This window comes from Mobula birostris, chromosome 1 (assembly GCF_030028105.1).
Source record: "Mobula birostris isolate sMobBir1 chromosome 1, sMobBir1.hap1, whole genome shotgun sequence".
Lineage (NCBI taxonomy): Eukaryota > Metazoa > Chordata > Chondrichthyes > Myliobatiformes > Myliobatidae > Mobula > Mobula birostris.
Genome location: NC_092370.1, coordinates 228,232,175 through 228,256,565, shown reverse-complemented (window position 1 = coordinate 228,256,565; position 24,391 = coordinate 228,232,175). Strand labels below are relative to the sequence as shown.

Here is a 24,391-nt window from a genome sequence, read left to right as displayed (position 1 = left end):
GGATGTTGTGACAAAATAAGGAGTCACTCCTTTCCAACGGGCAAGAGAAGGAATCTGGAATACTCTGCCCCAGAAAGCTATATGGAGGCAGAATTCTTGTACATATACTATTCAGGGAATAATAGACATTTTATTACACGGAATAAAAGGATGTTGGAAAGTGAAGTTGAAGCCAATAACAGCATGAACAGCTTTTTCAAGGAGCAACTTAGTTTCTCTTGCTTCTTGTATTCTTTTATAAACTTCAGGTAAATAAACTTCTCTTTTCCTCTCCTCCACTCTCAAACTTCCCATTACCCACACCTACCTTACTTTGGTTTCACCACCTCATTCCCTATATTCCATGGATATCAGATTCCAGCTTGTTTAGCCTTTTTCCCTTTCCAACTATCACCACCCAGCTTCTCCCATCATTCCTATTTACCCCCCTACCTCCTCCGCCAGGATTTGCCTATCATCTGTCAGCTGATGCTTCCCCCACCGCCCCCCCCAGTTCCTTTTATTCTGGCTTCTGCCCCCTTTCTTTCCAGTCCTGATGAAGAGTCTTGAAGTGTTTCCCACCACATGCAGTCTGACCCAGAGTTCCTCTGGCATTCTGTATGTGTTGCAGCAGAATCAGAGCAGATACCTTCAAGAAAGGGGACACCCCCAGTTGCAGTCTCTGCTATCTGCCACAGGGAAAGTCTGCATAGCAGTCCTCCTCTAACCCTACCAGTGGCTAAAAGGTTGCTCCCTGAATCAGAATACAAGTTCCAAAAAAAAGTCATGATCTTCACTATGTGAAAATTGCATTAACACCATAAAACATAGGAGCAGAATTAGACTATTCAGCCATCGTCTACTCTGCCACTTGATCACAGCCAATTTATTTTCCCTCTCAACATCATTCTCCTGCCTTCTCCCCATAACCTTTGACATCTTTACTAATCAAGAACCTATCAACCTCTGAGTTAAAGATACCCAATGACTTCGCCTCCACAGTCATCTGTGGCAATGAATTCTACAGATTTGCCACCCTCTGGCTAAAGAAATTCCTTCTCATTTCTGTGGACATCCTTCTATTTTCAGGCCGTGCCCTCTGGTCTTATACTCTCCCACTATTTGAAGCATCTTTTCCATCTAGAACATTAAATATTCAGTAGGTTTCAATGAAATTCCCCTCATTCTACTAAACTCTGAATATTGGCCCAGAACCATTAAATGCTCCTCATATGTTAACCTTCTCATTCCCAGGATCATTCTTGTAAATGTCTTCCAGACCCTTCCTATTTCACCACATCCTTTCTTAGATATGGGGCCCAAAACTGCTCACAAAACTTCAAATGTGATCTTACCAATGCCATATAAAGTCACAGCATTACACTCTTTCAAGCAGCAAGGCTGATAAACTCCACCACTACATTATTATTTCCTGTCAGTCTCCTTACGTACAGCCTAGCATCATTTTATGGACATATAATCAATGTATACAAGCTATATTTATTGTGGGTTTTCTTATTATTGTGTTCCTTATTTTATTCTCCTTTATATTCGAGTACAGGAAATGACATTAAACAATCTCGAATCTTATATTCTAGTCCTAAATAAAACATAATGGCATATATATTCTAGTCCAAGAGAAACGCAGGCCATCAACAGCATATTTAGCCTCTTTGACCCAATGAAAAGTCTTTGACTTGACTAGTTGATCATCTTTAATCTTTATGCTACACACGTTACACAATGGTATGCAATCTGATTTTAACCAAAGCATCACCTACAGACGAAACCTCAGTGCAACCAGTGCTAGACACAGCACACCATTTCCACAAGGCTTCCCACTGGACCTGAGCTAATCAATCGGGTAAATGAAAAACTGTTCAATTTAAGTTACCACCACCCAAGAACTGAGGGCAATTCAACCTCCCTCATTGAAATTCAGGTGAAAACAATGCTTGTACATCTAATTTGGTCTGTTCAGTGAATCATAGGACCAAATTAATCACAAGATTTTCTGCAGATGTTGGAAACTGAATCCATGGTTCAATGTAAAGAAACAACATTCAGAGTGGAATTAACAATGTCACATCTATTCAGAACACAGAGAGGCTCAATATAAATGGTAGAAGTGCACCCCTCCTAAATTACCCACCAGCTCACACCAGCAAACACCTTCTGCCCCATATGTGGTTAAATCTGTCCAAGTCTTCCAAAATGGGCATCAGGCACCTCAGAACCCACTGAAGCAAGTCATCTTCCATCTCAAGAGATTTCAGTAGTGATAATCTTGCTCCCCTGATGTACCCTCTGCCTCAACTGATAAAGGAAAGCATTAATAGTTGATCTGCTACCTGCGGATATACTGTACTCACCATCATCTTTTTTCTTCCACGTGACAAAATACCCTGTAAATTTGCAGCACATTCCTGTGCATTGCCACAACTCTGCACATGCATTGCTTCACATTTTTCTGTCCAATTAACCAGACCATTTATATTTTTCTGAAGCTTTTCTCTTCATTATGAACCTCACAACTTTTATTCCATCCTCAATTTTTTTTTAACATACACCTACATTTGAGGTCCAATAATTAATATATTATTAAAAGCACAGAACCAAGTACTCAGGAACTGCTATGTATGCATATCCTGCACTTGTCTTTTGTGTTTTCAGTCCCCCACCAACCAACCTTACCCAATACTCAATGGTCAACTTTGATCAAAAACTTAATGTGCAAGGAACATCATATATATATTATATACTACACAAACACACAATTATTTCAATTCATTTTGAGGTCACTATTTTATTTAATATAGGAAATAAAAATATAAATGCTGTGCAGGATAGATTTACTAAACTTATCTCCTAGTTAAAAGAGTTGTTTTGAGAAATCAAGATGTTCAGGCCACATTAACTGGAGTTCAGAAGAAAGCTGAGGCATCCTCTTTCAAACTTACAAGAAGTTTGAGGAAGATTGATCAAATAATCATCTCTGGTTATAGGTTCTGCAGAGTTGATACATTGCTTATTTTGAATTCAATCATTTAAGACTGAGAAGATTCTCATTTTCAAGCGGGGGTGGGAATATTTAGAATTACCCACCATGGAGTAAGGTGGATGACCAATCACCAAAAATATCTTCAGCTAAAATTAATTTTTGGAACAGCCGGAGGCACATGAACTTAAGACTGTGATTCAAGCATGGCAGGGTTTGAACTATGAGGCTTATTCCTGCTTTATTCATTATATTATTAGCAAAAATGACACGAAATAGAAATGGAAAGAAATGTAATTATAAATCAGGTAACCTGGTATTATTCAGGAGCAGAAAAACACAAGAGAGTGAAATGTTCAATGAGTGAAAGTGCAAGGTCCTCAACTAATTTGGACTCAAGAATTGAAATATCTTATGATGACAGGCTCCTTAATTGTGGAAGCACCAAGTGATTTGGCTGTCCATGTAAAGAAACACGGAACCATTTCACAATTTATCTCAGTGGTATTGGAATTGAGTGTAGGAATTGTACATATATGGTTGGATCCCACCTGGAGGACTAGACTCATTTCCCTTGACCAAACTACAAAACAGAGTACATTTCTGGAACAACACACTAAACTACCAGGTTAAATTTCAAGAACAGTCACATAAATTTGCCTGGAATTTAGACTGTCAAGTAGTGGGCTAATTAAAGTATTTACAATAATCGAGAAATTCACTGGAGACATAGGAAAGGTATTTCATATCCCAACCCCAATCAGCACAATTGCTTAATTTCCATCTTTTAACATCCCAACTGATTTTCTACCTGCATCAGGTTTCCCTATTGAAATTTTGTTATAAACCCCAAATAAAATGGAAATAAACTAAGGGCATTATGCTTTGACATTCAATAGTATCATTTATTTATTTAGCTATAAAGATAATTTTATGAGGAGGATATACAGAGACTCCTTACAGAAAGGGATTGGAATTGAGCTCCAGAATGGCACACTAACCACAATGCTACTGTGGTACCCATGGATCCTGACTGATCCATAATTTGCAATGAAATAAGGAATCATTTCAATGTTACAGAGTAGAAATCTGGAAACATATCAAAGACCATGAATAATGAACCAATTTAAAACTGAATTTTATATATTTTTTTTTACTAAGGGCATCCATCACTGCAGGACTTATGTGTACACAGGACAAAGCAGCTGGCAGGAAAAATCATTGGACACTACCTGCTCAGCAAACTGCCTTTTCCAAAAGCTGCCTTCTGGAAAGCAGTGTAGGGATATCAAAACAAAAACTTCATTTCATCTTAAATTTCTTCCCCCAGTAATCTGATCAACCACTGTAGTTGCTCCCCATACCCCTCCATCTATTACCTCAGCCACTGCACTAAAAACACTTCAAAACCACTTTTTATAATGCATGTATTTATCCACATTTTATTGCACATCCATACTTTAATTTCTAATTTTATTTTTATTTAATTTTTATAATTGTTGAATGATGTTTTTGTTGCATGCAGCCAACACACCACAGCAAATTCCTAATACTGGCAAATACAGTTGATTCTTGATCCAAGAATATGAAATAGGAGAGAGATAAAAGAAAAAGCATAATAATCTAATTCAATGGTGGAACAAACTAAGGAACTTAGTGATGTACTTATTTCTTCAGTGTTTGGAGCACACACACCGTTTCCTCTATGCAAGCTGCCTGATCTGTTCAGGAGTACTAGAATTTTCTGTTTTAATTGCAAAACAAATTTATGTTCCCAATGTGCCAAGATGTTAGAGCACCATGAAAATGATGGTTCATAATATGAGCAAGTGACACCACAAGTTTAACCAGTGGGGCCAAGTGACATCAATAACCAGCTGGAGAGGTGTTAAAATGACAAAACATGCAACAACTATATTTCAGTGTTACACAGCCACTTGTGCAAACAAGATCCTGATTCTCATCAGCATGTGGAGTTCAACGACAGAATTCTGCAACTTCACCATTGCAAATCAAAGTGTGAACATTCAGCCCATTGAGATTCTGCTAGCATTTTGGAAAAAATAACTAATCGTGATTCTACTCTCCTGCCCTTCACTGTGGTGGCAAAATCGTTTTCCCTTGAAGTAGTAATCTGTACTAATACAGCTGCAATGATTAATTTGAAACATACTCTCATGCCCTTTAAGTGGCTGGCAAAATCCCCCTTTAGCTCCTTGAAGTAGCAACTTTACTAGCAGGGTGCAAGAATTAATTTGAAACCATCTCCAATTAGACAACAAAATGTTATGCTTGGGTATACTTATTTTTAAAAAAAATAATTACTCGAGGGAAGAAATGTTTCGAGTTTGCAGTGTATTTTCACACATTGAAAGCCAGAGCATGGTGACCCCGTGGGAATACACTGACAGCCATTAAGGAAGAGAGGGAAAAAAAGGGAATGAAGAAGTGCGCAAATGAAAAATAAAGGGCTCCCAATTAGAAGGCGCGCTGGTTAAGCGGGAGACAAGTTCATGAGGATGGTTCGGTGGCCTGCGTGTGCCTGCCTTTATAAGCAAGCGACCGCTCTCCCCGTGACGTAGGGCCGGAGGTACAGCCCAGTCAGGCGGCGGCGGCTATAATTGAGGCGGCGGGCGGAGCAGGAGCCAGGCCTCCACCGCCCTTGTCCCAGAGCGCAGAGGCTGCGGGCAGTACCCTGAATGGAAAGACACCGGCCTCGCAACGTTGCAGGACCCCCCCCCTCCCCCTCCCCCTCGATATTTTCCTCCGTTGCTCTCATTTACCCTCCTGCATCGGTCCCTTTCCCCTCTACGCCGTGCAGCCGGCCACAAACAAAATGGCTCGCCCTCAGCCTCATCTCCTCTGCCTGTATACCGCCAGTGAGCCCTCCAGGAACAGTGTCTGTTGGTGTTTGGGCTTCATTCCGTTTTTATATCGCATATCTATCTCACTCCCCCCCCCCCAATAATAACGTGCAAATCTAAAAAAAACACCAAATCCAAGATTTCCTTGGCTTATTCCCATTAAGATTTCAGCTCCCTCCCTCAGAGAGAAAAGAAATCCCTGGTTCAACCACCTTTCATCTAAAGGCCCGAGTAAGAATGTATTTAAGCAAGACTCCCAACTTTTGTTTTGCTGAATCACCCAATAGAGAAACACATTTTAAACATAAAACGGGAAATGATTAAGTGGGTGAAGTGCTTTTCTTATCCTTGCTCCAGTTAATTTAAAAAAAAATCAGAAGTTGAAGTGAAAATTTTCCCTCCAACCCAGGAGAAAACAAAACATATACCCAGAGTGGAAATTTGCTTTTACTCTTGTTGCTCTGAAGCTTTTACTCCAGCCACACGAAACCCACGCACTTTTGCTGCGGGCCATCTTAATTCTGGTGCTTGCTCTAGTTAACTTATTTTGGAGAGGTGATAAAGGAGGACAAAAAAAAAGTTATTAAAATCATAAAATATTTTCCAGTCGTATTTTAAACCACAAAGTTGCAGGGATTTCCTTGGGTGGCGATTATCTTCAGCAACAGACAAACGACACCCTTTTTTAAAAATGTTTTTTTTAAAAAACTGTCTTTTATAAACACCCAGGTTGCGAGGGAGACGAAAGGAGAAATTTGATTATATGCACTCTTCAAAAAAGATATAAAATGGTTCCCATCTTAAAGTCTCTTTTATTTCGGAGGATAAAAAAACAACCACACTCACACACAAAAAAAAATCTTACCACCGGGTTTGAGTTGGCCGAACTCGCCATGTGGATACGGATGAGAATTTAAATGAATTATCCAGGTGAGGTGCGGCTTTTGTTTTTGGAAAAAAGGGCGATTGCTAAGAAAAAAATAAACAGAAATAGGCAGCTGCCTGGAGCGGGCTTCGGAAAGCCGTCCGTCCTCTTCCAGCGAGCGCTTATATACTGCCGAATGGAGCTTCAATTGCCGCTATAGGGAGGGTCGCGCAAATGAGGCGTTGCGTCAGCGACTCCCTCCTCCCTGACACCCACACCGCTCTCGCGAGAGGGAGACATCCGGGTGCCGCACTTGGCCGCCGAGCTTGCTGAGAATTGTAGTCCGCCACGTCGCGCTCACTGCGCATGTGCCCCGGGGGGGGGTGCATTAATTGCTTGAGGGGTTCAGATTTACGTTCATTTATTTTTGTTTGCACGATTAAATGAAGGTGAAGTTGCATTTGCTACAGTGTTTTTTCCCCTCATACTTTCAAGACGTCCTGAAGCACCTTACAATCAATGTGCTGATGGTGATTTTTTTTAAAACTGCAAACGACGGGTAATCTTAAAAGTTAAAATAATAATCCACATTGTTAATAATAAATCTGAATAATAAATCTAAATAATAAATCTGCCTGGTTGGCAGGCAAATCCAACTCCTGCAAACAATAGTGTGGTCACAACACAAGGTGCTGTAGCAAATCTGCAGGTCAGGCAGCTTCTATGAAGAAATGCTGGCTGTCCTTTTCCCTCCATAGATGCTGCCTGACCTGCTGAGTTCTTCCAGTATCTTGGGTCTGGCTTCAGATTCCAGCAGTCCTTTCTATTTTGGTAATGTGGTCACGACCAAATAACTCAAGCAGCCAGGTGACAGGTTTTAAAAGCACCACATCATCTAGAGTGGAAAAATCAATCACAAGCTGTGCCTGAGAACTAACAAAGTGCATCATGTTGTGTGAGCTGCCTTTGAGTCTTTTCATGCACCCAGCTCCCAGGGCGATGCGAGTCTACACTGGACTCCGCCCAAAATATCACAAGCCCACTCTCCCCGCTATTGGTAATATCTACAGGAGATGCTTTCTCAAGGAGGTGACATTCACCAAAGATCCGCACTATCCAGGCCATGCCATCTTCTTGCAGCTATCAGCGGGCAGGAGGTACAGAAACCCGAATTTCCACACCAATAACAGCTACTTCAAATCGTGAACCAACTGGCACAACCCTAATCACCACCTCAGTATAGCAACACTATGACCACATTGCACTGAAAGAACTTCTTTTACTCTAATTGTCTTTACTTGTAAAATGTGATTCATTTAAGTTTTTCTTGTGAGTGCTGCTTATTTGATGCTGCATGCCTGTGACGATACTGCAAGTAAGTTTTCCCATGGCAACTGTGCATACATGTACTTGTATACATGACAAACTTGACTTTGACATTAACTTCACATGACAGCAATACAGTAAAATACATAATTATTAAAGCTGCAATAAATATATTAAAAAATAAATAAATAGTGCAGAAAGAAAGCAAAATAGTGGGATAGTGTCCACAGACTGTTCAGAAATCTAATGGCAGAGGGGAAGAAGCTGTTCCTATAACATTGAGTGTGCATCTTCAGGCTCCTGTACCTCCTGCTGGATGGTAGTAATAAGAAGAGGGACTGTCCTCGATGGCAAGAGTCTTTAGTAATTGATGCCACCCTCTTGAGGCAGATCCTTTTGAAGACGTCTTCAATGGTAGGAAGGGTTGCGCCCATCGTGAGTTGGTTCAGTCTACACCCCTCTGTGGTATCTTGCAATCCTACCAGTGATGCCTCCAGTCAGAAAGCTCTCCACTGTACATCTACATAAAGATATTTGCCAGTCTTTGGTAACAAACCAAATCTCCTCATGCAATATAGCCCCTGGTGTGCCTTCTTCAATGATTGCATCAATATGTTGGGCCCAAAATAGATCGCCTGAGATGCTGGCACCCAGGAAGCTGAAGCTTCTCATCCTTTCCACTGCTGCTCTGGTTTGTGTTCTTCTGACTTTCTCTTCTTGAAGTCCGCATTCAATTCCTTGAATTTGCCGATGCTGAATGCAAGGTTGTTGTTGTGAAACCACTCAAACAGTTCAAGTTCAAATTCAAGTTCCGTTTACTGTCATTCAACCGTATACATGAATACCGCCAAACGAAACAAGGTTCCTCTGGACCAAGTGCACAATACAATACATAAAACTCCCACACACAACTCATGAGTAATATCACCACAAATGAATTAACAAGTAATAAAGGGCATTTATGAGTCAAGTTAAAAAGTAAACAGTATAACGCTTCATACATGAGATACCGGTGTGGTGACAGGGAGTTCAATAGTCTCACGGCCTGGGGTGGGGTGGGGGAAGAGGGCAGGGGTTTGCTGGGAAGAAGCTGTTCTTGTCCTAATGTTATGATACCTCCTCCCTGATGGTAGGGGTCTAAGAGATTGTTGGATGGATGGGAGGGATCATTGACAAAGCTAAGGGTCCTGCATACACTGTACGCTGTGCTCCAGAAAAAATATCTCTGATGGGTGGAAGAGACAACCCATTCTGCCCCCCCCCCACAAATAATCCTCTCAGCAGTCCTCACAACCCTTTGTGTGGTTTTGTGGTCAGATGCCTTGCAGTCCCATACCAGACAGTGATGCAGCTGGTCAGGACACCCTCAATGCTCCTCCTGCAAAAATTGCTTAGAGTGGAGTGGGGGGGGTGCGGTGCTCACTATCTTCAAGAAGATGAAAGGTTACTGTGTTTTCTTGACCAAAGATGTGGTGTCAAGAGACCAGGTGAGATTATCCGTTACCTGCACTCGCAGAAACTTGGTGCTCCTAATTCTCTCCAAGGAGGAGTGTGTTTGTGCAATGGAGGGGGGGGTGGGGGAAGAGGTGGTCAGCCTGCATCTTCAAGTCCACAGTCACCCCTTTAGTCTTGTTCACGTTGAGACTCAAGTTGTTGTGCTTGTACCATTCTACCATCTGCTTTACTTCCTCTCTATACGCCATCTCATCAGTGTTGTTGGTGAGACCAACCACTGTCATCGGCAAACTTGATGATTAGGTTTGAGCCAAATCTGGCCGTCCAGTTGTGCATCAGCACCGTGAACAGCAGTGAGCTGTGTGCACAGCACCGGGGGCACCAGTGCTCAGTGTGATGTACCTCAGCCAGTCTGCCTCACTCCTGTATGCCTCAGCATCTCTAATTGCCCTTTGCCGACTGAGTGGCTGTGTTGGCCATTTCAGAGTCAACCACCTCCTTTTCTGCCTTGCAGAATGGTAATGACTACATGGGTTTATACAACTGTAAGCATGCACCAGTCTTTCCCTTTCTCCCATGGTCCACTCTCTTCTCCTGTCAGATTCCTTCTTCTTCAGCCCTTTACTTTTTCTACCTATCACCATGCAGTGTCTCATTTTATTCCCCCACCTCCCCAGGTCACCCACCTTCCCCTCCAACTGGTCTCACCTATCACCTGCCAACTTATACTCCATCCTTCCCATCCTACCTTCCTATTCTGGCTTCTACCCTATTCCTTTCCAGTCTAGGTGAAAGTCTCAGCCTGAAACATCAACTGTTCATTTCCCTCCATAGATGCTGCCTGACCTTGTTGACTTCCTAAAGCATTTTGTGTGTTATATATGATAGTCATTGTTAAGACTAGTTACATATATAAATGCCAAACTACTCCCAATTTTAAAAAACCACTTCTGCTGTGGTGGGATTTGAACTGCAGTTTCTAGATTGTTCCTCCTGGCCGCTGGACTACTATTTAAGTAATTTAACCATTGTGTGTAAGCACTCTTCAATGGGACATCTTCCATTTTGTTCAGTGCTAGCTCAGGTGGGCACCTTGGTTAGCAAGTGAAATGTATTAATATTAATTATTGTAAGGTACGGAACAGATTAACCAGTGACACCAAATACGATGCGGCCGGGAGTTCAGAAGCCTAATGGCCTGGGGGAAGAAACTGTTTCTCATTCTGACCGTTCTTGGTTTTGTGCATCGTAGTCTCCTGCCTGATGATAGAGAGTCAGAGAGGATACTGGATGGATGGGTGGGATCCTTAATAATACTAAGGGCCCTGCGTACGCAGCGCTCCTGATAAATGTCCCCAATGGGTAGTAGGGAGACCCCTATGATCCTCCCAGCCGTTCTCAGTCCTTTGTGGGGCCTTCTGGTCCAATGCTCAACTGCTCCCATACCAGATGGAGATGCAACTTGTCAGGATGCTCTCAGTGGTGTTGGAAGGAGGTGGGGGGGGTCTTGCTTCTTAGGAAGTGGAGGTGCTGCTGTGCCTTCTTGTTCAGGGAGGTGATATTAAGGGACCAGGTGAAGACATCCATGATGAGATTATCAAAGCATGTATATGTTACCTTACACTACCCTGGAGATTCATTTTCTTGTGGGTATTCAAAGGAGACCTTTCTTTTCTGCCTCCCTGATTCACTCTTCCCTCTCCGGCAACATCAACTCCCTCCTCTCACGGTGCTTTCCCAAACAACCACAGGGGATGTGACACCTGCCATTTTGTCTCCTCCCTCCACCGGGTGACGCAGTGATTCACCTGCACTTCTCATGCACGGTACCACGTTATGTGCCCGTATCCTGTCAGCACAGTGCCCTACAACATCCACTCAAATTATCTACATCAGAGTGCTCAGTGGAGCAGCGGTTGGCATAATGCTGTTACAGCACCAGCGACCCAGGTGCAATCCCCCCATTGTCCGTAAGGAGTTTGTACATTCTCCCCATGAACCTGTGGGTATCCTCTGAGTGCTCCAGTTTGCCCCCAAATTCCAACCCCGCTTGACGAGGTAGAAAACCAGCATTCACATTGATGCTACGTATCCTATGTGTTGGAGAAAGCAGTATTCAGTTTAAAAACTGAATTTGCATTTATGGAATTTCTCACAAATCATCAGGTGACATTTCGAGGAATAACATTCTATGGCATGCAGTGTTTATTTAGTTGAGGAAGATATTGATCAAATCTGGTAACACCTTCAATACTCACAAACACAAGAGATTCAGCAGATGCTGGAAGTCTTGACCAACGCACTCAAAAAGCTGGAGGATCTAGGTAAGTCAGGCAGTATATATGGGGAGGGGTCCTGATGAAGGGTCTCAGCCCAAAACATAGATTGTTTATCACTGCCCTGCTGCCCAACTTACCTAGATCCTTCAGCATTTTCTACGTTGCTCAACTCAATTACTTTTGAGGAGGAATTTCTTTAGCCAGAGGTTGGTGAATCTGTGAAATTCATTGTCACAGACAACTGTGGGGGCCAAGTCACTGGGTATTTTTAAAAGCAGAAGTTGATAGGCAAGGGTATCAAAGCTTACAAGGGAGGCGGCTAGAAAATAGGGTTGAGAAGGATAAGAAATCAGTCATGGTGGAATGGCAGAACAGATTCGATGAACCAAATGGCCTGATTCTGTTCCTATGTTTTGTAGTCTTATTACTGTACTGGTAATCCCGATGAAGGGTTTCAGCCTGAAATGTTGATATTTCCTTACCTACATCTCTCTCCACACCCCCCCCCCCCCACACATCTCCGCAGATACTGCTCAACTTACTGAGTTCCTCCAGCAGGTTGCTTGTCGCTCCAGATTCTAACGTCTGCAGACTCCAGCACTGGTGTTGTCAGGTCCCCGCTCATCTCTCTCCTACTTCCGTCTTACCTTAAACACAAGAGACTCTGCAGACGCTGGCGATCCAGAACAACACACACAGAATGCTGGAGGAATTCTGCAGGTCAGGCAGCATCTGTGCAGAGGAATGAACAGTCAACATTTTGGGCCGAGGCCTATCATTAGGATGGGATAGGAAGGGGAAAGAAGCCAGAATATCTCCCACCACCCCCCCCCCCAAACAGGCTCTGGTTCTCGTCTACTTGACCTATCACCCACCTGGTTCTGTCTCCTTACTCGATTCGTCCCACTCCCCCAGGTGACACAAGTCAAGTCAAGGGTTTATTGGCATGTGCACAAGGACAGTGAGGCACAGATACATGAAAACCTGTTTATTGCAGCATCACAGTCACATGGGTTCAGACATCACACCAAATACAAATTAAGCATAAATAATTGAAGTCTGCCTAGCCCCCTTTGCCTCTTCCTGTCCATTTACTGGCCCCTATCTCACCCCTCCCATTATACCATCTTTATGCCAGCTGTCTTCCCAACTCATCACTGACTTTGCTTTAGGCCCCATGTCCAAGAAAGGATGTGCTGGCATTGGAGAGGGTCCAGAGGAGGTTCACAGGGATGATCCCAGGAGTGAAAAGTTTTACATATGAGCAGTGTTTGATGGCTCAGGGCCTGTACTTGCTGGGGTTCAGAAGAATGGAAGGGAGAGGGGGAGATCTCATTGAAACCTATTGAATATTGAAAGGCCAAGCTAGAGTGTACATGCAAAGGATGTTTCCTGTAGTCTAGGACCAAGGTAGAAGGATGCCCCTTCAGAACAGCGATGAAGAGGAATTTCTTTAGCCATAGGGTGATGAATCTGTGGAATTCATTGCCACAGCCAGCATTGGGTATATTTAAAACAGAGGTTGATAGCTTCTTGATTAGCTAGGGTGTCAAAGATTACAGAGAGAAGGTAGGTTACAGGGAGGTTGAGAGAGAAAATAAACCAGTCATGAATGAAAGGCACAGCAGAGTCAATGGGCCAAATGGCCTAACTCTGTTCCTATGTGTTATTGTCCTCATGTTTTTCCACCTTTTTCCTAGAGCAATGATTCAGACAGAGGCAAGTTCCTGGACAGTCTGTCACAGACAAACTAAAACATTCTAAGGCACCCTCGATCAGCATTGTTAATATTAATGCACAGTTACAAGAAAAAGTCAAGAGTCAAAAAGTCAAGGTTATTCCCAGATCCATAATTACAACTACATAACTACTGAATGGTCCTCTAGTATGATAAGACAGAATCTTGGCTTCACAATCTATCTCATCACCACCTTGCACCTTATTGTCTGCCTGCGCTGCACTTTGTCTTTCTCTGTAGATACAACACTGTAACACTTTGTAAGCACCTACACTTTCCGAGGAGATTGAGACCTGCATGACTCCCCTCTCCGTTCAAACTGGAGCACCATCGAGGGTGACCTGTCTGGCTGCATCATTGTGTGGTATGGAAGCGACAAGACCCTACAGAGGATCACCGGCGTCTCCCTCTTCCCTTTTTGTGACACTTACTGGGGGCGCCGTAAACAAAAGGACTTGAAGCATTGTTAAGAATTCCTACCACTCATCCCACAATGTCAGGAAGGAGGTACAGAAGCATCAAGACTAGGACTGCCAGACTGAGTAACAGCTTCTTCCCTCAGGCTGTGAGACTAATGAGGACCCTGCCACCACTGAGGTTTCAAACTAGAACAGGGAGCTGTTTACTGTCATCTGTGCTGGGCACTACATGCACTTTGTCGTATACTTTATTAACTTTTTTGGTAATATTTTGTTCTGTATGCTGCATGTGATATACATTTTGTAAATGCAATGTGGTCCAGAGGTACATTGTTTCATTTGGTTTTCAGTTTGGCTGCTTATCAAACCAACATTTCATTTTGTTTTGAGAAATCTTTAAGTTTTTTCTCGCTAGACTACAGGCATAGTGTAGTTTATTTTTGAACTTCAAAACATAGTCTAACAAGTTAACATGTACATCCCCATCAGTCCACTGTTCCTTTAACAAGGTCAAATTTCCCCTCACTCTATGACCAAATGCAAGTTCAAATGGGCTAAAGCCCAGTCATTCCTATACCAACTCTCTTACTGCGAACAAAAGCAAATGTATTCCTTCATCCCAGTCTTCTCCATTTTCAATACAGTATGTCTTAATCACTGTTTTGAGGGTAGAATGAAATCTTTCTAAAGCCCCTTGTGATTCTGGATGGTATGCAGACGATGTAATTTGTTTAGCTCCCAGTTCATAAACTACCTGCTGGAACAATCCAGTTGTAAAATTACTTTGTTGATCAGATTGGATTTCTTCGGCAAACCAAATAAAATAAAAAAACTTGGTAAGAGCCCTCCCCACAGTTTTAGCTTTAATATTTCTGAGAGGTATGCCTCTGGGAATCTGGATGCAGTACACATAATAGTTAGCAAATACTGATGGCCAGCTTTAGTCTTTGGCAATGGGCCAACACAATCCATTGTATTTTTGGAAAAGGGTTCACCGAATGCAGGTATAGGCCGGAGTGGGGTCACTGGGGTGAACTGATTAGGTTTACCCGCAACTTGACAAGTGTGACAGGTTCTGCAAAAGGTCACAACATCTTTCCTCAAATTAGGCAAGTAAAATTCTTTCATAATCCTGTTTACAGTTTTATTCACTCCAAAATAAACAAGATATACAAGATTAAGAGGAATTAGATAGAATGGACAGTCAGCGCCTCTTCCCCAGGGCACCACTGCTCAATACAAGAGGACATGGCTTTAAGGTAAGGGATGGGAAGTTCAAGGGGGATATTAGAGGAAGGTTTTTCACTCAGAGAGTGGTTAGTGCGTTGAATGCACTGCCCGAGTCAGTGGTGGAGGCAGATACACTAGTGAAGTTTAAGAGACTACTAGACAGGTATATGGAGGAATTTAAGGTGGGGGGTTATATGAGAGGCAGGGTTTGAGGGTCAGCCCAACATTGTGAGCCAAAGGGCTTGTACTGTGCTGTTCTATGTTCTATATGTTCCCCTGAGGTGGCCATGTCAGATTTCATAGGGGCAAGTAAAAAATACAAGATTTTTTGGGCCAGAAGAGTTTCTGAGTGGGCCATGATAAATTTACTGTTTTAATGAAATATTACTAAAATATAGAAATAAAAAAGAAATGAATATATGTATGAAATTTAGTTGGAGCCCTGAATGAATGGGAAAATATGCTAGGTGATGCAAAGGTGTGTGCGTGTGCACGTGTGTGTGTGCAGCCCACTGAGCACCATTTCACCGTCACCCCCCAAATCACAAACTGTAGATTGGGCAGAGCTGTCTGCAGCAAGGACAATCAGCGACTATGCAGCAGGAGGCTGGGTCCGTTTGCCTTCCACTGACCCGTGCATGTTATAATACTTATAAAACATGACATGAAGGCTGCAGCGGGGTCATCTGCCAGAAATGAGAACGCATGAAGTCTACCATTGCATCACTATCTACCACTACAACTTTCATTACATCCCTGATACTTGTATTTTGAAAGGAAGTTCAATTTGCTTTTCTTGATAGCATTGTAGCATTTCTAGGTGAAAAGCAGCTTGGAGAACAAATAGCCTCCCCTCCCCCCCTTTAGCTTTTTCTTTTTAAAGCTCTCTTTAGATAGGGTGGCAAAGAAAGTTTTTGGCACATTGGTCATAAATCAAAGTATAGAGTGCAGGAGTTGGGATGTTACATTAAAGTTGTATAAAACTTGGTGAGGCCTGATTTGGAGTGTTGTATGCAGCTTTGGTCACCTACCTACAGGAAAGATGTAAATAAGGTTGAAAGAATACAGAGAAAATTTACAAGCATGTTGCTGGGACTGGAGGACCAGAGTAACAAGAAAAGATTGAATAGGTTAGGACTTTATTCCTTGAAACATAGAAGATTGAGTGGAGATTATACAAGCAGAGGTATACAAAATTAAGAGGGGTATAAATTGGTTTATTAAGGTTGTCATAGCTGGGATTGGTAGCGGGGATAAGCTCCCACTACCTATTAAATGCTCCCAATGGTGTAGAGTATATCTTAAATAGCCTGCGACAACTAAGTCCGGCTCCTTCACGTGTGGCTTAGCTACCAAGTCTAGCAGAACCATTTCCATAGACAGGAAGAGGGACAAAGGTAGGTTACTGGTGCCTTAAAACCAGTTGCTTCGGGTAGATGTGGCTCGTCAGCCATAGTTAGTAACTCACTTAGGAGAACTGAAACTCTGATCTCAAACCTCCACCGCCTTGTAGCTATACTCTCTCATAGGGAAGGTTTCAGGAGTAAACTCAGAGGGAAGAATCCAGAGCTGGAGGCCCTAAGGCAGTCCAAAGTCAAGTTCAATGCTGACTGTCAACTCTTACAACAGAGCTGGTGCCAAACTGTATCAGTCTCCGTCATTCCTTTGGGTATATCAAATGCATGGAGAGGTGGAGCTTGCTATGAGGGTAACAGCTTGCTTTCGATATTACACTGCCCTGACTTGTGTATCTAAAAGGCTGGGATGCATCATCCTGACCAACGGCAGCCTCAGAAGATAGGAGGAATGCAAGCAGGCTTTTTCCACTGAAGCTGAGTGAGACTACAACTAGAGGTCAACTAGAAGACTACAACTAGGGCAAAAGGTGAAGTGTTTTAGGGGAACATGAGGGGAAACCTCTTCACTCAGAAGGTCACAAGAGTGTGGAATGAGCTGCCAGCGCAAGCTCGATTTCAACATTTAAGTTTGGATAGGTACATGGATGGGAGGAGTATACAGGGCAATGGTCCCATTGCAGGTCAATGGGAGTAGGCAGTTTCAATGGTTCAGCATCACTGAATGGGCCAAAGGGCCTATTTCTGTGCTGTACTTTTCTATGACTCTATGTTGCTGCCAGGTCTGACATATTTTAGCTCTCAGATATTTGAGAAACTGAATTTATTAAACAAACAGTTAAAAAATAGTTGCAATCTCAAATCATACAAAGGAGCTACAACCCTTTTCCATGGAAAACTCAAACCTGTTTATGCAATTTCTTTCTCTGGCCACTCTTAAAATAGAATTGCAAGATGATCTAATTGTATATCTGATCATTTGAAACAACTGCACATTGATAGGGAATTTTGGTTTGAGACCTGCTGGAGATACATTTTCCAGACTGGGTGGCGGATCCATTTAGGGTGAATATGAGTGATGTTGACACCACATTGCAAGAATGTCTCATGGGGCTGCAGAGTGATACAACAGCTAAATCAAAATTCAAACACAGCAAGCAAAATTTCTGGATAACTAGTGATATTCAAAATAAGTTTCCACAGCTCTGGGAGAAAGCAAAGTTGTTTTTAATTGGATTCCCCACCTCTTATCCAGTTGAATATGAAGCATTTCTCTTGCTATCAAAAGCTCATAACCATCTTGATGTTGTGAAAAAGAGGTGATCTTCGATTATCTTTAAGTTGCAACCAGATATTCTAAAACACACAAGTTTGCATCCGTCACAAGGATCTCACTAAATACTCAAACTAACAATATTATGCAACGCACATCAAAGTCGCTGGTGAACGCAGCAGGCCAGGCAGCATCTCTAGGAAGAGGTACAGTCGACGTTTCAGGCCAAGACCCTTCATCAGGACTAACTGAAGGAAGAGCTAGAAAGAGATTTGAAAGTGGAAGGGGGAGGGGGAGATCCAAAATGATAGGAGAAGACAGGAGGGGGGAGGGATGAAGCCAAGAGCTGGACAGTTGATAGGCAAAAGGGATATGAGGGGATCATGGGACAGGAGGCCCAGGGAGAAAGAAAACAGAGGGGGGGGGGGGGGAGAAAGAGCCCAGAGGATGGGCAAGGGGAGAAAAAGGAGACAGAGAAGAAGAATGTGTGTATATTATTATTATTATTATGATGCACTTTTTCATAGCTGGTTGGAAGAATATTATATATTACAAATAAAGTATTCTATTCAGAGCTTTGGAGTAGTTTTATTTCTCAAATTCAGCTCTAACATATTTAACTAATAATACCAATACCAACATAAATATTGGCTGTATATTAGAATAATTAGTACAGTTGACAAAAAGAACCTTAGTAACTAATGGAGACATTGGAGGGTGGGGGCCACAGAGGTAAATGAAAGTCACAAGTGGGCCACGAGCAGTAAATGGTTGAGAACCACTGCTATGCACATACAGTCAGATGACAATAGTCTTGAACTTGATGTTCTGCATTCTTTTAGAGTTGTCTCTTGTGCCTATTCAGTCTACTGATGTGTTGAAATGATCTGTATGGATGGTGTGGCAGCGTTAGTTTGTTATGGCCACATACACAGAAAAATGTTTATGTGCCATCCAGGTACCAGTGAGCACAGCTACACAGAACACTGTCACAGGAGAGCAGCATTCACCATCCAGGACCCCACCACCCTGACTACACTCACTTCTCTCTGCTACCATCAGGACTCACACCACCAGGTTCAGGAACAGCTGTTACTCCTTGTTACAGGGATTATCCATTAGGAACAATGATCATTAGGCACAGAGGGAATCTGCATTTACTAACAAGTACCTTCACTGGCTCAATTCACAAGCACGTGAATTCACACAAATGAATACCTGTGTGCGCACTGTACACCTGTGTGCCATGTTTCCCTGAACCTTCATGAAAAGTCAAAGAATAGAAAAGGTAATACCCTGGAAAGGTGGCCAGGTGTTCCTCGTGCTCCCATGAGGTACTCCATATCCATGATGGTTGGCCTCCAGAGAGTTGACACTCTCTTGCTGTTAAACTCGTTCCTCACCAGTTCAAATGCTGCACCTCAATCTCATTTGCTCAAATTCACCTTCTGGTTAGCTCTGGTCCAGAACTACCACCAGCTTTATTCTATAGCTTTTGCCCTCAGCCTCTTGCCTTTAATTCCTTACAACTCTGACTGCTTCAAACCAGGCAACCCAGACACTGAATCTAATGAGATTACAGATTGCTCCTCCTGCAAGCCTGCCACTTTACATAATAAATAGCTAATTGTCTGACAATGGTATCAGAATTAGCAGGTCATTAGCTGAAACTCCTTGTGCACACATTCAATTGCTCTGATTAAATGATCCCAGGGCAAGAAACCAATTGAAACAGTTCACAAAATGGCAGCTGTAAGGACAGTCTCACAAAATGTCCGCCTCCAATCCTGTTCACTGATTGCTGTTCTTTCTGGCCAATACCCTCAACCACCGGGCTCTTGAACCAGTGAGGATAACTTCACTCGCCCTATCACTGAACTATTCTCACACCTGTGGACTTACTTTCAAGAACTCTGCATCTCATATTCTCAATATCTATTGCTTATTTATTTATTATTATTGTTTTTTTTTCTTTTGTATTTGTACAGTATGGTGTCTTTTGCACATTGATTGTTTGTCCATCCTGTTGGGTGCAGCTTTTTATGGATTCAATTACGTTTCTAGGATTTACTGAGTATGCCCGCAAGAAAACAAATCACAGGTTGTACGTGGTACTTTGATAATAATTTTACTTTGTCCTTTGTCATACAGAAAGTAGTGAAAAGAAAACAGAATGTAGAATGCAGACTATAGTGTTGAGTTACTGGACAGACAGACAAATAAAGTGGATCCCACACTCTGGTTAATTTCATAAATGTAGCTTTGAATTTTCCAGTCGTTTGACATGTTATGTCTCCAGCTCCTCCTTGTGGAACGCTCAACCTCTTATTTCGGTCTACGACCTCTGATTCTAGGCTCTCCAGTTGAAGGAAACGGGCCTGAAGGGTCTGGGCCTAACTATCCATTTCCCTCCATAGATGCTGCCTTGCCTGATGAGTTCCTTCACCAGCCTGTGTGCTTAATCTGGAGCAGAAGAAGGTGCTGGAAGAACATCTGTGGAGGGGAATGGGCAGTTGCCGTTTTGGGTCGACACCTTTCATCCAGACTGCAAGTCTGAGAGGGGATAGTCAGCATAATGAGGTGAGGGGAAGGGTTGGGCCCCGGCAAGTAATAGGTGGATCGGGTGAGGAGAGGCAGGTGGAGGAGCAGAGGGTACAAATAGTGGCAGAGGCTTGGAGGCGACTGGATCTAACAGGAAAGGGTGGTGGAGCATGGAACCAAACAAGGAAGGTGGAGAGGGTAGGCGGGGTCAGTGAGGAAAAGGGTGTGAGTGAAGGACAGATAGAGTTGGTGGGAGGAGGAGAGAGAAACAGGGTGATGGGGGGCTGGGGTGGGTGAAAGAGGAGATAACAGACAATAGACAATAGGTGCAGGAGTAGGCCATTTGGCCCTTCGAGCCAGCACCGCCATTCACTGTGATAATGGCTGATCATCCACAGCCAGTACCCTGTTCCTGCCTTCTCCCCATATCCCTTGACTCCACTATCTTTAAGAGCTCTATCTAACTCTTTCTTGAAAGCATCAGAGAATTGGCCTCCCCTGCCTTCTGAGGCAGAGCATTCCACAGATGGGTAGTTCACGAGGAGAGAGAGGGGAAATGGAATAGTGGGGGGAGATCAGGTTACCTGAAATCGGAGAATTCTGTGTCCTCGCCACTGGTTCGTAGTCTACCCAGGCAGTATGTAAGGCGCTGTTCCTCTTAAATGGAAACAGGAAGCTGGCTCCGGCAAGTAGACTGAACACAGCGAACATCAGCCAGTGAGCCAGGTGCTGAAACATTCCCCTGCTCTTCAAAGGGACAAATTAGGCCCATGTTTACAGATTCGTTCTTAAGACAGCTGCCTCTGCAGCACAGGACACCTTCGTAATGCCTTGGAACGTCAGCCTAAAGGCTTTTGTATACTCGAATCTGGATTTCAGGAACCGCAAGTCTTCAGACACAGAGGTTTCAACCACTCACCAAGTGAAGACGTTATTGCAATAGATTGGATTTAGAGTGCACTGTTTGATGTGATGGCAAATACAGATTCACTGAGAGCGCTCGAAAGGAAATTAAAGTTAACAGGGATGGTAAAAGAAAATGCAGAAAGGAATCGAAAGTGAAACTGAAACTTCACTCGAGCTGAAGAAGACCAGATGGCCTCTGGAGACATAAGGGGCTTGAGGGTGACACGGTGATGTGGTGGTTAGCATAATGCTTTACAGGGCTTGCTGTCAGATCGGGGTTCAATTCTCACCACTGTCTGTAAGGAGTTTGTACTTTCTCCCTGTGACACAGGGGTTTCCCTTGGGTGCTCCGGTTTCTTCCGCATTCCAAAAACGTATGATCAGTGAGCTGTGGGCGTGCTATGTCAGCGCCAGAAACGTGGTGGCCCCCAGCTCACCCTGGGACTGTGCTGGTCGTTGACACAAATGACGCATTTCACTTCAGCCAGAGGGTGGTGAATCTGTGCAAGTCATTGCTGTGGTTGGCTGTGGAGGCCAAGGCATGAAAGTGGAGGTTGATAGGTTCTTGATTAATCATGTTGTCAAAAGTTGCGGGGAGAAGGCAAGAGAATGAGGTTGAGAAGAATAATAAATCAGCCATGGTTTAATGGTGGTGCAGACTCAATGGGCTGAAAGGGCCAATCCTGCTTCTGTATGTGTTGTTCCTTTTCGCTAACTCGACACTCAACTCAGCATAGATGGAAAGTGTGCAAGGAGCCGGCTGGATCTGAACTCGAGACAATTTGCCTCAAAGTCCGGTACTGATGCCATGACACCACCGGCCAGCTTTCTGCTGTTATGATCTTATGGAAAGGCAGCGATGAGGTGGAAGTTTGAGGCAATGGGTGGACAGAGGAGGGGTGTCAGGTGACAGGCAGGTTACACCAGGTAGGGGAGGTAAGCTGAGAGACTGAGGCGGGTGGATGATGGATGCGGGCAGACAAAGAGGGAGAAAGAACACACATACTATATATTGAGATGCAGATGGGGCAAGGTAAGGAGAGTGTGAAGGTTGGAAGCTATAAGCAGAAACACAAGGGCTCACAGTGCTGGACTCTGATAAGTAAAGGCAGTGAGGATGGGAACCCACGGGGGACAGGTGTACAGCAGGTGGAACCAGACCAGGTGGTGGTGGAGGGGAGAAGCCTGAACTGTGTGTGTGGTGGCAAGTTTATAGAACCAGGAGGGGAGGGCCACAGATTTAGATTTAGATTAGATTATGAAGACACATAGTCCTCTTTCATTGTCATTTAGTAATGCATGCATTAAGAAATGATACGTTATTTCCTCCGGTGTGATATCACAAAACACAGGACAGACCAAGATTCCTCCCACATTCCAAAGACGTATGGGTTAGTAGGTTAATTGGTCATATGAGTGAAATTGTGATCACTGGGCTGGAAGGGCCCATAGCCATGCTGTAATTCTAAATAAAAAAAAATAAAACTAAGGCACTGTTGTTGTCTTTTAATGTGTGAAGAAAAGAGGATGAATGTACGTAACCGGAATACACTGGCAGAGCACAGTGGAAACAGAGTCACTGGCAGCGTGAAGCATCGAGATAAGCACTTGCTTTGAAGACAAGGGCCCAGGTGCAGGAGAGTGGGATTAATTCACTGGTCGACGTGAACACTGTGAGCTAAATGGCTGTGGTTTCAGCTGTCATACACCCCTCCCCCAATGGTTCCTTTTCTGACTGCCTTTACTTATCAGTGGGAATTCAACTGAGAGTCCAAGATGCCCATCTGCACTAATCCTATGTATCTGCATTTGGGCCATATCACACTAAACGTTTCCTATCCAATGTTCCTGTTTGAATGTTTCTTAAAGATTGCAATTGCACCCACTTCTACCACTTCCGTTGACATTTCATACCCTTATGCCTTCCTGAGACATTGCCTGTTGTAGATGTTCCTTGAGGATGGGAAGAGCTGTAGCTGTGATGGAACTGGCTGAGCCCAACGTTCTCTGCAGCCTCTTGCATCCCTGTGCCCGTAAGCCTTCCAGTTGCAATTCCAGTTCTGTAAGATAGTCTGTAAGGAGCTGCAGCTGGATGCACCTCTTTCAGGTGTAGTTATCAGGGTGACTGGAGGTTTCCCAGAATTCCCACACCTGACATAAAGAACACACCTTTGACCCCGGGCCTATGCTCACTGCACTAGCTAGTCACTAAAAGGCAAAGAAGGTAACTTAACAGAAACTTAACTTAGTCTCTACCTCTTCTTGCCAAAGCCTCAAACTTTCCACTCTAACACTGCCAACTCCAACAATGGCTGCTCGGCTTAAACCTTATTGGAAGCATCCTCTTCATGTCCACTCTATCTAGACCTTTCAATACTTGGTAGATTTCAATGAGGTTCCCATCTATGTTTCATAAAGTTCTTTGGTTATGAGAGGAGGACACTCGGCCCAATATGTGCCTGTGCTTCTCTTTGTAAAAAGTCTCCAGTTGGTTCCTCTCTTCCACCCGTTCCTTATCGCCCTCAGCAGTTCCTTTTCCACAGTGTAGCCAGTTCTCATTCTGAGGTTCCAATACAATCAGCTCCCACTGCACTTTTAGTCAGATATTGCAGACTATACTAACCTGGCATGTATAGAATATCTCCTCTCTCTCTCTCTCTCTCTCTCTCTCTCTGATTCTTCCTCTGCTTCTGTCAATGAAAAAAAATCCCTTCCCAGCAGCCTTGTTAACATGACTCCTAATTCTGTGCCTTTTTATTAAACTAAATTCTGCTTAATTCTTCCCTTAATATGATAAGATTGACACGACCTCACTGCATTTTCTCTGTAAGTATAACACATCATTCTGCACACTGTTTCTGTTTTATCTTGTACTACCTCAATGCACTGTTGTAATGAATCGGTCTGCATGGATGGTATGCATGACTAATTTTTCTGTACCTCCGTACTTGTGACTATAATAAACTAATTTACTCTAATAGATGCAGCTTCTCCATAATGCCCATAACTGGACGGTGGAGGATAACTTTCAAAGGGACATTTGTAAGACAAGACCTCCAGCAGTGCGACATGGCTGATGAGATAATTTCAAAACCATTCTAATTATTTTAATTTCCCATCTCTCATAGATAAAATCAGGAGGAAGCCACATGACTCCTAAAAC

General features: G+C 43.3%; 1 protein-coding gene across 5 annotated transcripts in view; it reads right to left on the bottom strand.

Moving 5' to 3' along the window:
• Positions 1–21,015, bottom strand: part of gtf2a1 (general transcription factor IIA, 1) — a 72,719-nt gene extending 51,704 nt beyond the window's left edge. For 2 of the 5 annotated variants that reach the window (XM_072273112.1, XM_072273119.1), the window contains exon 1: positions 6,707–6,909. In XM_072273112.1, coding sequence (XP_072129213.1) covers positions 6,707–6,736 — 30 coding nt within the window. In that variant the 5' untranslated portion in view covers positions 6,737–6,909. Of the gene's footprint in view, positions 1–5,760; positions 5,835–6,706; positions 6,910–12,308; positions 12,395–20,906 lie in introns of those variants that run through there. The other 3 variants (XM_072273126.1, XM_072273136.1, XM_072273141.1) reach the window with 3 other exon arrangements.
• Positions 21,016–24,391: the final 3,376 nt, after the last annotated feature.